At 38.8% G+C, this 14,787-nt stretch overlaps 1 protein-coding gene across 3 annotated transcripts in view; it reads left to right on the top strand.

The window, feature by feature from the left end:
- Positions 1 to 14,787, top strand: part of IPO11 (importin 11) — a 229,735-nt gene that overhangs the window by 41,859 nt on the left and 173,089 nt on the right. For all 3 annotated transcript variants that reach the window (XM_047753902.1, XM_047753974.1, XM_047754048.1), the window contains exons 4-5: positions 4,118 to 4,190; positions 5,948 to 6,151. In XM_047753902.1, the coding sequence (XP_047609858.1) occupies positions 4,118 to 4,190; positions 5,948 to 6,151 (277 nt within the window). The remainder of the gene's footprint in view (positions 1 to 4,117; positions 4,191 to 5,947; positions 6,152 to 14,787) is intronic.

Genomic DNA, 14,787 nt, shown 5'->3' with positions numbered 1-14,787 from the left:
GTGTCTCTACAGCATTGGGATGCAGGTTCAATCACTGGCCTGGCACAGTGGATTGAGGATTCTGCCTTGTGTTGGTTGCAACTGCAGCCTTGCATTGATCGCAACTGTGGCTTGGATCTGATCCCTGGCCTGGGAACTCCATGTGCTGTGGGGTGGCCAAAAAACAAACTAACCCCCCCCACACACAAAAAAACCTGTAATCACCATGCTATATATTACATCCCCATGACTTATTTTATAACTGAAAATTTGTACTTTTTTACTTCATTCACCTGTTTCATATCCTCCCTCAAAATGTTTATCTTAATCTTTTCTTATTTACAAATTGTGAGCAAGTCACTATTAAGATTTAAAAAACCAGTTTATTGAAGTATAGTATATAACATTTTAAAAGTGTGCAAATGAAGGGTTTAGTTTGAATGCTTGTAATGTCAACACACTGAAATGACTACCACTCAGAGCTAGATAGAACATTATTAGCACTCCAGAAACTTCCTTTCTGCCCCCTCATAGTTACCAAATGCCCTCCTCAAAGATCTGACATTTACCACTATAGTTTTACCTGTTTCTGAACTTCATACAAATGGAAATCATATAGTATGTTCTCTTTGGTGTCTGATTTTTATTCAGTATCATATTTATGATACTCTATAGTTGTGTGGGGCAGTAGTTGACTCTTTTATGTGGAAGTATAACGTTCCAATTTAGATAACACTGTTATCTGTTCTGCTGTTGATGGATAGTAAGATTATTTTCTAGTTTTTGACCTAAAAATAATGCATCTTTTTTGTCTTTTTCTTTTTTTTGTCTTTCTAGAGCCTCACTCGAGGCATATGGAGGTTCTCAGGCTAGGGGTCCAACTGGAGCTGTAGCTGCTGGCCTTTGCCATAGCAACATGGGATCCAAGCCACGTCTACAACCTAAACCACAGCTCATGGCAATGCCGTTTCTTTAACCACTGAGCAAGGCCAGGGATCAAACCTGTGTCCTCATGGATACTAGTTGGGTTCGTTGGGAACTCCAAAATAATGCTTCTTTGAAACATCTTTTTCATGTCTTGTTGCACATAAGTATGCATTTAGTCATGCTGGTGTTCTTTGTAATTTTTGCACTTTCCTGATAAACAGTGAGTGCCTTTTTCATGTACTTGTTAAGTCATTTGGTTTTCCTCTTTAGTGAAGAGACTGCTATTTGCACATTTAAAACAATTGGATTATCTCTATTGATTTGTGGGACTTTACATATATTTTAGATGTAAGCCCTTTGTTGAATATACATAATGAAGATATCTTTTTTTTTCTGGCTTGTTTTTTCACTTTCTTAATGATGTCTTTTGATGAACAGAAGTTCTTAATTTTAATGAAGTTCAATTTAGCTACCTTTGTTTTTAAAATTAATTCTTTTGGGAACTGTTTACAAAATTTTTGGTCAACATGAAGTCATAAAATATTCTTATGTTTTCTGCTAGAAGCTTTGTTTTACTTTTCTCATTTTGGTGTATGATCTCTCTGGAAGAGATTTCTGTGTAAGTTACGGATGTCAGGTCGAGGCAGCACCGTGCATTTTAGTGGTTCCTTTGTTATAAAATTAGGCCCTTTATACCTATGAATCTGTTTTTGGATTCTCTATTTTGTCCTGTTGGCCTATTTGTCTATCTTTGCTTTAAGTATTATACCATATAAGGCTTGATATACTTTTTCTTTTTAGGGCCGAACCTGTGGCATATGGAAGTTCCCTGGCTAGGGATCTAATTGGAACTACAGCTGCAGGCCTACACTAGAGCCACCACAACGTGGGATGCAAGTTGCATCTGCGACCTATACCATAGCTCATGGCAACGCTAGACCCTTAACCCACTGAGCAAGGCCAGGGATCAAACCTGCATCCTCATGGATACTAGTCAGATTCATTTCCACTGAGCCGCAACAGAAACCCCTGATATACTTTCTATTACTATTTTGAATTTAATTTGCTGTTCTTTTTCTAGCTTTTTGAGTTAGAGTTGATTTTCAGTTTTCTTCTTTTATATGCATTTAAAACATTAAAGCTCTTCTTGTAATCATAGCTTTAGTTCAGTTTTTTCAAGTCTTGATATGTAGTATTTTCATTATCACTCAATTAAAAATATTTTAAAATTTCCTCAGCGATTTTTTTTTTTTTTTAGACCCATGGATTACTTAGAAGTGTGTTACCTAATTTCCACACATGTGGAACTTTTTACTTTTTTGTAACCGATTTTATTCTTTAAAATGTGCTGTCTTGTTTTATGATCCCAGCATGTGGTATTTTGTTATTGTTTTATGTGCACTTGAAAGGAATGTGTGTTTGCCATTGTGGATTGTAATGTTTATATATCTCAATTTGGTCAAATTTGTTAATTATGCTATTCAAATCTTCTATATTGTTACTGATTTTATGCTACTTTTTTCATCAATTACCAACCAAGAGAGGTGCATTAATCTCCAAATATCATTCCATTCTCCATCTCCATTTGGACTTATTTTCAGGTATCTCTTCTTTGTCTCTGTCCAAACTTTTCTCTTCCTATAAAAGGCACCAGCCCTTGAATGAGGGCCCACTGTAACCCATTATGACCTCATTTTAACTTGATTGCATTTGCAAGGCTCTTAATTTCAAATAAAATCACATTCACATCTATTTAAGGTTAGGACTTGAACATACCTTTTTTTTTGGGGGGGTGCACAATTCAACTCAACAGATGCCTGAAAACTTTTTTTAAAATTGTAAGCATCTTTTATAGATTATTTTATTGGGATGATTCATCTAATACCAGCTACTCTATCATAGCTGGAATGGGAAACTTTAAAATGATGACTTTAAAATTTAATTTTAATCAACTATACTTCATTAAAATTAAAAAATAATTTTAAAATAAAACATTCATATAGTTCAGAATTCAAAGTATATACAGTCTTAAACAGTGAAAGTTCTCCATCTCTTTCCTTATGCTATCTAGTTTCCTTCCTCATTTGCAGCCAAAATTATTAGTGTTGTGTTTAGCATTTTCAGATATATAAAATGAAAGATTTTAAACTAGGTTATTTCTTTTTTTTTTGTCTTTGTTGTTGTTGTTGTTGTTGTTGTTGTTGTTGCTATTTCTTGGGCCGCTTCCTCTGCATATGGAGGTTCCCAGGCTAGGGGTTGAATCGGAGCTGTAGCCACCGGCCTACGCCAGAGCCACAGCAACGCAGGATCCGAGCCGCGTCTGCAACCTACACCACAGCTCACGGCAACGCCGGATCGTTAACCCACTGAGCAAGGGCAGGGACCGAACCCGCAACCTCATGGTTCCTAGTCGGATTCGTTAACCACTGCGCCACGACGGGAACTCCGAAACTAGGTTATTTCTAATAAGTCTTCTATCCCAAATATTCTCTGATTGCTAATCCCTTTCCACATAGAATAACCTCACTCAGATTTTGTGAAAGTAGTCAGTGTGAGACTAATATTTACTTATGTAGATTTTTAAAGATAGTCATTTGTTTTTTTGTAGGCAGGCATTTTTACATCAATAGAAGCAAACATCAAAATAACACATTCTTTACTCTGGATTTGTCTTAATTCTTATTGTTTGCTATGTTATGCTTCATATTTGTTCAGTTGTGAAATAATTTTTGTGCTTTTGAATTACTTGCTGTGTAAGTATACAAGTGATGGAAATAATTCTATTTAATTACCAAAACAATCAGGGGCACATTTTTTGAAAGACTTTTTATTGTTAAAATTCTCAGTAGTGCTTACCTTCCATCTTTATTAGTCAGCATTCTTTTGAATAATAAATCTATCTTAGAGTTCCCATTGTGGTTCAGCAGTAACAAACCTAATGAATAAGCATGAGGATGTGGGTTCGATCTCTGGCCTTGCTCAGTGCGTTAAGGATCTGGCTTTGCTGTGAGCTGTGGTGTAGGTTGCAGACACAGCTCAGATCCCTCATTGCTGTGGCTGTGGTGTAGGCTGACAGCTGCAGCTCTGATTTGACCCCTAGCCTGGGAACTTCCTTATGCCATGGGTATAGCCCTAAAAAAGGCAGAATAATAATAATAATAATAATAATAATAATAATAATAATAATAATAATAAATGTATCTTTTTACAGTGCTCTTTCAGAGGAGGAGAAATCTACATTGCGTGCAGGGCTAATCACCAACTTTAATGAACCAATAAACCAGGTTAGTGAGAAAATGAGTGTCAACTATTCTTTCTTTTCCTCTAGTTTTCACTTTTCCAAGCTAACTTCGTTTCTTGGCATTACAAATAAACTATTATTACATAATGTTCATTTTTGATGTTTATACATGCTTCTCCGATGTTTTTTTAACTTTGAGATCCCATTCTGGCAATTAAGAATTTTGAATGGATTTGGCAATTAATTATTTTAAACTCAGAAGTCCTTTGAAGTTATACTGGTATATTTTTTAACTTCCTCAGTCTTAGAGCCAATATTGAAAGCACATCTCTATATATTAATTATAGAAATTAATTTAGCCCCCCCCTTTAAACTATAGGATAGCTTCAGTTTTTGTCTATATCCTTCATCACGTTTTCAGTTCTCACTACTATGTGGGGAATGGATAGTAGATTGTATAGTTTTAGTTTTTTTCCCCATTGTGAGATTTTTCTCTTTTTTTTTGTCATGCCTGCGGCATGTGGAAGTTCCCAGGCCAGGGATCGAACCCACACTACAGTAGTAACCAGAGCCACAGCAGTGACAATGGGGATCCTTAACCTGCTGAACCACCAGGGAACTCCAGTGAGATTTTTCTTTTAAGAATAAAATATGTTTAGACACCAACATCAAATGCTTTCACTGACATGTGGAATCTGAAAAAAGGACAGACTGTGAACTTCTTTGCAAAACAGATGCTGACTCACAGACACTGAAAAACTTATGGTCTCCAAAGGAGACCGTTTGGGGGGTGGGGGGGTGTGCTTGGGCTGTGGGATGGAAATCCTGTGAAATCAGATTGTTATGATCATTATACAACTACAGATGTGATAAATTCATTTGAGTAATTAAAAAAAAAGTTAAAAAAATATGTTTGCTTATCATACAAAAATTATTAAATTTTTCAAATTTACTACTCTTTCTTACATGTGATTGTTTTAATTTGAATTTTAAAGCTGTATTCAGTGGTATATCCAGTGTAATTTCATCTCAGCTTGTTAAAATGATCTGAGTTCTTTGCTTTGTGGTTCCTTGACTGAAGAGTTAAGGGAAGTTGTAGAGGAACTGAGTTACTCTCAGTGATGCACAAGGTGGTTGTGGGGAGGGGCCTGGGTGATTAGGGGGTAAAACATTGCTGAGACGTTCTGTCAACCAGCATTTGTGAAACACTGTTCTGAACAAATATCATTATTTAAATACCTAATTGATGCTCATTTCTACTCTTAAATCAGTGGTTCTCAGACTTTTTAAAGCCTTACTTATATTACTAAAATACAACATGGAAGGGATATTATATATGTATTTATTGTATTAGAAATTAAAACTGAGAAATTTAAAAATACTGTGTTAATGTAAGTAGAATTTTAAAAGATGGACAATAGCTATTTCGCCGGAGAATTCATTTTTAATGAGAAGAGTGACATTATTCTGTGTTTTCGCAGATCTCTGGCTATTTAGAAGGCATCTAGATTTCCATATCTAATTCTTCATTTACTATTGTAATACTGTTTTGGTAGAAGTTATATGACAAAAATCTAGCTTCAGGCTGGTATGTTACTGGGAACAAGAGGACCTCACAGAGAAGATCCTAGGCCCCCTAGAGATCCAAAGACCACTTTGAGAACTTCTCTCTTAAGCAGTTCACTTTTGCAAGTGTATAATTAACCAAAAAGGTAATTTTTAACCGTGAATATATTCCTTCATTTGCTGCTTTAATTTCATATATTTATTTGTAAAGATTAATTTTTTTTTCCCCTCTAGATTGCAACTCAGATTGCAGTGCTGATTGCAAAAGTTGCTCGGTTGGACTGCCCTAGGCAGTGGCCCGAATTGATTCCTACTCTTATAGAATCTGTGAAAGTCCAAGATGATCTCCGACAGCACAGAGCATTACTTACCTTTTATCATGTTACAAAGACTCTGGCATCTAAATGCCTGGCTGCTGATAGGAAACTGTTTTATGATGTAAGTGATTTAACATAGTTAAATTTGATTATGAAAACTGTGCTACTTGTATTAAAATATCTGTAATTTTACCTCTAAATATCTTACTGAAGGATTACTAATTCTAATTGACCTCAGAAGGTTCAGAATAATAGAAATATATAAAATGTTTTAAGCTCAGTAGTAGTATGACCATTAAGATTACTTAGTGGCCGGGAGTTCCATTGTGGCTCAGCAGGTTATGAACCTGACTAGTATTCATGGAGACGTGGGTTCCATCCCTGGCCTTGCTCAGTGGGTTAAGGATATGGCGTCGCCTTGAGCTGTGGTGTAGGTCCCAGGCATCGCTCAGGTCCCATGTTGGTGTCTCTGTGGTGTAGGCTGGCAGCTGCAGCTCCAATTTGACCCCTAGCCCTGAAACTTCCATATGTCACAGGTGTGGCCCTACAAAGCAAAAAAAAAAAAAAAAGAAAAAAAATCACTTAGTTGCCTGAGAGGGGGTTTGGTCATACAGAGTAGTCTGAAGATAGAGACTAGTTTGAAGCTACCAAGTAGTTCAGGTGCAGTGATAAAGTGCTTGCATGAAGCAGCAGTAAAGGGAACATGTAGGGGGGTATAGAGTTGAAATTTAGGAAGTTGAAATGTAGATGTGGCTGGGTAATTGATGGATGTAGGACAGTTGTTGGAAGGAGGCTGACACAATGGGCATAGTCCTTTATCGTTGTTTTAGCACCATTTGTTAAGAAGACTTCACTTTCTCCATTCAGGTACTTTGGTGCTTTTGTATTTGATTACTTTGACCTACCAGAGCATCGATTTTCATATTATTCAACCTATCATTTTGGATTGTATCACATCACAGTGGGAGTCTCCAGATATTCTTAACAGTATTCTTGTTTACCTTTGGAACCCTCACTTTGAGGATTTGGCTTGGGAGTATTTATTTTTTGCTTTTTAGGGCCACACTTGTGGCATATGGAAGTTCCCAGGCTAGGGGTTGAGTTGGAGCTGCAGCTGACAGCCTATACCACAGCCACAGAAGAGCAGGATCCAAGCCACATCTGTGACCTACACCACAGCTCATGGTAATACTTGATCCCAACCCACTGAGCAAAGACAGGTATTGAACATCCTCATGGACAGTAGTCGGACTCGTTACTGCTGAGCCACAATGGAAACTTCTGGGAATTTGCGTTTTTCAGAGTAATACACCAAAGTTTAAAGAGATCCACATTAGGTCCTCTTTATTTTTAACCCTGTGGGTTTAAATACCCAATCTTGTGTTTATCTGAGGATATTGAGTGGAAGAGAAATTCTTTTTGTTAAAGATTATTTTTATTTATATATATATATATATATACACACACATATATATATATATTGTTGTTGTTGTCTTTTTGCCATTTCTAGGGCCCCTCCCGCGGCACATGGAGGTTCCCAGGCTAGGGGTCTAATCGGAGCTGTAGCCACTGGCCTATGCCAGAGCCCAGCAAGGCCAGATCCGAGCGGCATCTGCAACCTACACCACAGCTCATGGCAACACCGGATCCTTAACTCACTGAGCAAGGCCAGGAATCGAACCCACAACCTCATGGTTCCTAGTCAGATTTGTTAACCACTGAGCCACGAAAGGAACTCCTAAAGATTGTTTTTAAAATCCTCTTCACTTTTGCTTGATGTCTTAACTAGGACTAAAGAAATGGAGATTTTTTTTTTTTTTGGTCTTTTCTGTCTTTTTAGGGCCACACCCGTGGCATATGGAGGTTCCCAGGCTAGGAGTCAAATTGGAGATGTTGCCGCCAGCCTAGCCACAGCCACAGCAACGCCAGATCCGAGCCACGTCTGCGACCTGCACCACAGCTCACGGCAGCCTAACCTGTTGAGTAAGGCCAAGGATCGAACCCTCAACCTTATGGTTCCTAGTTGGATTCATTTCCGCTGCACCATGATGGGAACTCCAGAAAGGGTGATTTTTAATCTTCTCAAGTCTTTCTATTAATTTCTTGTTGATTTTTCTCACTTTTTTCTCTACCTCAGACTCCTTCACTTATTTTTGTGTAGAAGTTTTCCAAGATCAAATGTGTAGAAGATTCTGGGTTGCAGTTACTCTTTATTAAAGGATACTCTTTTATAAAGAGCTTAATTCTGAGTTTGGCTTCCTTAATTTGTAGTATCCTAATTTGTTGGTATCTAACTAGTTGATTTTCAGATAGAATTTATATTTACTTGAGGCCTTCTCTACAAACTATATCTAATCATTCTGTATAGCTTGTTCCAATTATCTTCCTGAACTTCAACTTTCTTGCTTGGTTTTCTTGTAATGTGAAGCTATTTCCTCTCCAGATAGAATGAATTATATGTCTACCTGGCACCTTGTCCTTACTTCCAGCATAGTATGTATCACTTTGTTTTTAGTTGTAATTGTTCACTTATCTTTCTAAGATCCACCGCATTCTGACTTTTATAAAGGAGGACTATAGCTCTTATTGTTACAGTCCTACCATCTAGCCCAGAAGAATGTAGTAGGTTAAAAGCAGCCCGTATTTTATTGGTAATCTGAAGTGGGGGAAAAAAAATTTTAAAACATAACAAAATATAAAAACATAAAAAATATAAAAAAGTATGTTTATTTTGGGAGTTCTCTTGTGGCACAGCAGGTTAAGGATCAAGTGTTGTCACTGCAGTGGCTTGGGTTGCTGCTGTGGCACAGGTTCGCTCTCTGGTGGGAACTTCTGTGTACTGCAGGCATGGACAAAAAAATTGTATGTTTACTTTAATGCCAAGTTGGTCTTCATGTACTAAATTAGTTTCCTAAATAACAAAGTATAGGAGTTCCCGTCGTGGCGAAGTGGTTAACGAATCCGACTAGGAACCATGAGGTTGCAGGTTCGGTCCCTGCCCTTGCTCAGTGGGTTAACGATCCGGCGTTGCCGTGAGCTGTGGTGTAGGTTGCAGATGCGGCTCGGATCCCACGTTGCTGTGGCTCTGGCGTAGGCCGGTGGCTACAGCTCCGATTCAACCCCTAGCCTGGGAATCTCCAAGAAATAGCAACAACAACAACAACAACAACAAAAAAGACAAAAGACAAAAAAAAACAAAAAAAAAAAACAAAGTATAAGCTCATAATCGAGCTAGTTGATATAGCGGATGGTGTGGCGTGCACTTAAAACCCCTCCTTAACTGCTCTTTGTGTCCCAGCAATTTTTATATCTTATTTCCCACCACATTAAAATAAGTTCTTTACAGGGAATTCCTACGATGGCGCAGCGGATTAAGAATTTGCAGTGACTCAGGTTGCTACAGAGACTTGGGTTTGATTCCTGGCCCAGTGGGTTAAAGGATCTGGTGTTACTGCAGCTGTGGTGTAGGTTGTAGTTGCAGCTCGGATTCAGTCCCTGGCCTGGGAACTACCATGTGCCGCAGGTGTAAACATTTAAAAAAAAAAAAATTCTTTTCAGGGTTGACAAATTGCAAAATCAGCAGTTGAGAGAAAATTGTTTTGCTGTAACAAAACTGAGCTTGATTTTACACAAAGAGGAATTTGTTTTCTAGAAAACTGTGTTCTTTTCCTACAAATCTGAATATGAAGAAGTTTATTTATGTATATATTGCATATAGTTAAAATCTTAAAGTCGGTGAAAATAAGGAAATTTAAGGTACAGATGGTAATTCTAATGTAATTATAAATGTAGTAGCTAAATATCTACAAATATCTTGTAGACCTGATGTGTAACCACAAAGGTACATGTTCTGGTAAATGAAGTAATCGAGACCTAAAAAAGAAGAAAAGATCTTTGGAAAGAAATTCATCTCACTTGTTTTTAGAAATAGGGATTAGCAATTATGAGAAGACGTGTTACCAGTGAAGAGTGTTTCTTTGCACTGAACAGCTTTGGGATTTTGAATAAGACATTTAAACTTATAATTCTTTAAAATTTCCTTTCAGTTCTAAATTTGTATAAATTTATCTTTATTGTTCTAGGTTAATTTATGTAAATGTCATTAAAGTTTTGAGATAGAGCCTTTAGTTATGGCACAATTCAAATATTGATTTTGCAATTTTAATTACTTTTTTCCCCTAGAAGCCAAGACCTTTGTACATTTAATTTTTTCTTCTTTTGTATTTTCTTGGCATATAGTTAAGTTCTTGACCTGCTGACTTCATTAGATACTTTATTGTGCAATTTTGGTATCTAACTAGTTAAACAGTTTTTCTCTTTCTTTCTTTCTTTCTCTCTCTCTCTCTCTCTCTCCCTTCCTTCCTCTTTTCCCTTTCTTTCCTTCCTTCTTTCTTTCTTTTTAATTTTAGGACCATACTCAAATCATTTAACCCACTGTGCTGGGCCAGGAATCAAACCTGTGCCTCTGCAGTGACCCCAGCTGCTGCAGTTGGATTCTTATCCCACTGCACCACAGTAGGAATTCCTAAACAGTTTTCTTAAATAAGAATTTTTCAAACATATTCTAGTTGAGAGAGCAAATCCCATATTTAAGGTTCTTAACCTGTTGCTATGTTTGCTTTTCATCTTTGCTGAAGCAAATCCTGATATGTCATTTCATCTAATAATATTCAGAGTATGAATCTCTAAAACAGATATTTTCCATAACCAGTTTTCGTTATGAATTTTCTCAGGCTGGATGATGGGAATTAATCTTGAATTCTTACGTCTCCCTAAGAATCAGTCAACAGATATTGATTGCCTGCTGTGTATGAGAGATACATATAGTACTGAAGGAGATTAAAGACATAAATAGTAGTCTCTTGACTACTATTAAAACTGTTAAAATTTGACACAGAAGAAAACTAAACACTGTATTACACTCAGGGCTAAAATTAGCAGAATTTTAAAAACTGAGGGGTTTATGATAAATAGTATTATTTGCATGGTGGGGATAAGAGAAAACTGAGGCAAGGTGAAGGCAGGTACTTCAGAAGAGTCTTCCTGATGAGTTACTGTTTTCTGAATGAGCAAATAAAACAGAACCACATAGTTACTTTGAGACGGGTTGGTTAGTGTAAGATCTGTCAGCCCTGAAGCAGAGGTTTTCATACTTGGACCACATGGTCCTTAGAGAAAATTCCCAAATAGTTGAAATTATGTTTTATTCAACTATTCATGGGTTGGGCAGCATCCTATCTAGCAGAAGGGAGCTCCAAAGAGGTTTCCCAAGTCGAGAGACTTTTACAGATGAAACTGAACATGTTCTCAGGTGGCTCTGGGCTGAGAGTGCTGAACCCTAGCCACTAGACCTCAAGGGCTAGCAAACCATTTTTTTCTTTCTTTTTCTTTCTTTTCTTTTTTTTTTTAGGCCTGCACCCGGAGCATATGGAGGTTCCCAAGCTAGGAGTTGAATCAGAGCTGTAGCTGCCGGCATTTGGCAAGCCAGAGCAACACTAGATCCAAGCTGCCCCTGTGACCTACACCACAGCTCACGGCAACGTCAGGTCCTTAACCGACTGAGCAAGGCCAGGGATCAAACCCGTTTCCTCATGGATACTAGTCAGGTTTGTTACTGCTGAGCCACAGTGGGAACTCCGAGGGCCAGCAGGCTTGATGTAGGTACCCCGTACCTGTCCCTTTGGAGTAGAAATTTGACAAAGAATTATTAAGAGAAAAGATATATGCAGGGAAAGCACGAGTAGGCTCAGGAGAGGGTGGGGAGACAGACAGAGAGACAGAGTCAGAGACAAAGAGAGGACCATGTGCTTTGTAGAGGGGCAGTCCTTCCGGGCTTCCTTTGGCCAATCATCTTACATCGTCTGGCCATGTGTCCATATTTGTCCTGACTCAGGGCTCTCCCCTCTGGGCCCATACATCTTTTAGCCTTTGTGATTTAATAGTGCAAGGGTTGTTGATAGGTACTATGGTCTGACAACTCCTCCCTTCTCTGACCCCTGAGGAACCTTTCCATGCCTGTGTATTTTGGGAGGTCTCCTTGACCTTAAGAATGAGAATATGGGGAGTTCCTGTCGTGGCGCAGTGGTTAACGAACCCGACTAGGAACCATGAGGTTGCAGGTTCAGTCCCTGCCCTTGCTCAGTGGGTTAATGATCCGGCGTTGCCGTGAGCTGTGGTGTAGGTTGCAGATGCGGCTCGGATCCCGAGTTGCTGTGGCTCTGGTGTAGGCCGGTGGCTACAGCTCTGATTGGACTCGTAGCCTGGGAACCTCCATATGCCGCGGGAGTGGCCCAAGAAATGGCAAAAAGACAAAAAAAAAAAAAAAAAGAGAATGAGAATATGGGAGTTCCTGTCATGGATCAGCAGTTAAAGAACCCAACTAGCATCCATGAGGATGTGGGTTCGATCCCTGGTCTTGCTCAGTGGGTTAGGGATCCAGTGTTTCCATGAGCTGTGGTGTAGGTCGCGGATGCAGCTAAAATCCAGTATCGCTGTCGCTCTGGTATAGGCTGGTGGCTACAGCTCTGATTGGACCCCTAACCTGGGAACTTCCATAGGCTGTGGGTGCGGCCCTATGAAGACAAAAAAAAAAAAAAAAAAAGGAAATATGTAGTCTCTTTATCTTTTTTTTGTTTGTTTGTTTTTGTTTTTGTTTTTGTCTTTTTTTTTAGGGCCGTGCCCTCGGTATATGGAGGTTCCCAGGATAGGGGTCTACTTGGAGCTGTAGCTGCTGGCCTACACCACAGCCATAGCAATGCCAGATCCTAGCCGCGTCTGCAACCTACACCACAGCTCACGGCAATGCTGGATCCTTAACCCACTGAGCGAGGCCAGGGATCGAACCCACGATCTTATGGTTCCTAGTCGGATTCATTTCCACTGTACTGCTACTAGGACTCCTGGTCTCTTTATCTTTATTCAAGCAGAACTTAGCCCCTCCTCACTCTTGCCATAATCTTTACCTTGAAGAATCTGTCAGTAGGACAAACTGCAGTTGCTCAGCTTGGGACCCATCTGTTTCCTGCCTCAAATAGGAACAAGGATGTTAGATGAGGCATTAGCTGATTGGTTAAAGTAGGGTTATTTTATATGAAGTAAAAGCAAGTCTTAGAGCTGGGTCTGCTAACTTGTGTTGAGCAAGCAAGAGCCAATTAGCTGACATAGGCTTATCTTTTCTGGGAGAGCTCAGTATAGATAGAACTTATTTATTTATTTATTTATTTATTTTCCCACTGTACAGCAAGGGGGTCAGGTTATCCTTACATGTATACATTACAATTACATTTTTCCCCCAGCCTTTCTTCTGTTGCAACATGAGTATCTAGACAAAGTTCTCAATGCTATTCAGCAGGATCTCCTTGTAAATCTATTCTAAGTTGTGTCTGATAAGCCCAAGCTCCCCATCCCTCCCACTCCCTCCCCCTCCCCCTCCCATCAGGCAGCCACAAGTCTCTTCTCCAAGTCCATGATTTTCTTTTCTGAGGAGACGTTCATTTGTGCTGGATATTAGATTCCAGTTATAAGTGATATCATATGGTATTTGTCTTTGTCTTTCTGGCTCATTTCACTCAGGATGAGATTCTCTAGTTCCCTCCATGTTGCTGCAAATGGCATTATGTCATTCTTTTTTATGGCTGAGTAGTATTCCATTGTGTATATATACCACATCTTCTGAATCCAAGCATCTGTCGATGGACATTGGGGTTGTTTCCATGTCCTGGCTATTGTGAATAGTGCTGCAATGAACATGCGGGTGCACATGTCTCTTTTAAGTAGAGTTTTGTCCGGATAGATGCCCAAGAGTGGGATTGCGGGGTCATATGGAAGTTCTATGTATAGATTTCTAAGGTCTCTCCAAACTGTTCTCCATAGTGGCTGTACCAGTTACCTTCCCACCAACAGTACAGGAGGGTTCCCTTTTCTCCACAGCCCCTCCAGCACTTGTTCTTTGTGGATTTATTAATGATGGCCATTCTGACGGGTGTGAGGTGATATCTCATGGTAGTTTTGATTTGCATTTCTCTTATAACCAGCGATGTTGAGCATTTTTTCATGTGTTTGTTGGCCACCTGTATATCTTCTTTGGAGAAATGTCTATTCAGGTCTTTGGCCCATTTCTCCATTGATTGATTGGCTTTTTTGCTGTTGGGTTGTATAAATTGTTTATATATTAGAACTTAATTTTAATTCTAAGTTTTGGTTTGCTGAGATGGAGCTTAGCATGACTATTCCATCTTGGACCTAATTTGGTTACGTTAACATATATAATCATTTAACTTTTATCATACTTAAGATACATAAAAATTGTGATTTAGTATGATTTAATACTTCCAGCCAGTTTTTTACATTGTTCTTAAGTATGTTTATGCAGATGGTTTGTTTGAGCCAGAAAAATGAATATGGCAGGTACATTGCATTTGGTCATGTCTCTTAAGTATCTTTTAAGTTAGAATAGTATTCATTTTTTTTTTCCCCATGCCACTGACCTGTTGAAGAAACATTTGCTGATTATTCGTCCTGTTGATTAGATTTAGGTTAAGCAGGTTTGACAGCTACAGTCTATAGATAGTACTTATTACTCCACTGTTGAGTGGTGAATTACAAGACTTTGATTTAAACATTTTTTGGGGAGTTCCCATCGTGGCGTAGTGGTTAACGAATCCGACTAGGAACCATGAGGTGGCGGGTTCGGTCCCTGCCCTTGCTCAGTGGGTTAACGATCCGGCGTTGCCGTGAGCTGTGGTGTAGGTTGCAGAC

Source organism: Phacochoerus africanus, chromosome 1, assembly GCF_016906955.1.
Source record: "Phacochoerus africanus isolate WHEZ1 chromosome 1, ROS_Pafr_v1, whole genome shotgun sequence".
NCBI lineage: Eukaryota > Metazoa > Chordata > Mammalia > Artiodactyla > Suidae > Phacochoerus > Phacochoerus africanus.
This window is presented reverse-complemented; position numbering and strand designations above follow the sequence as displayed.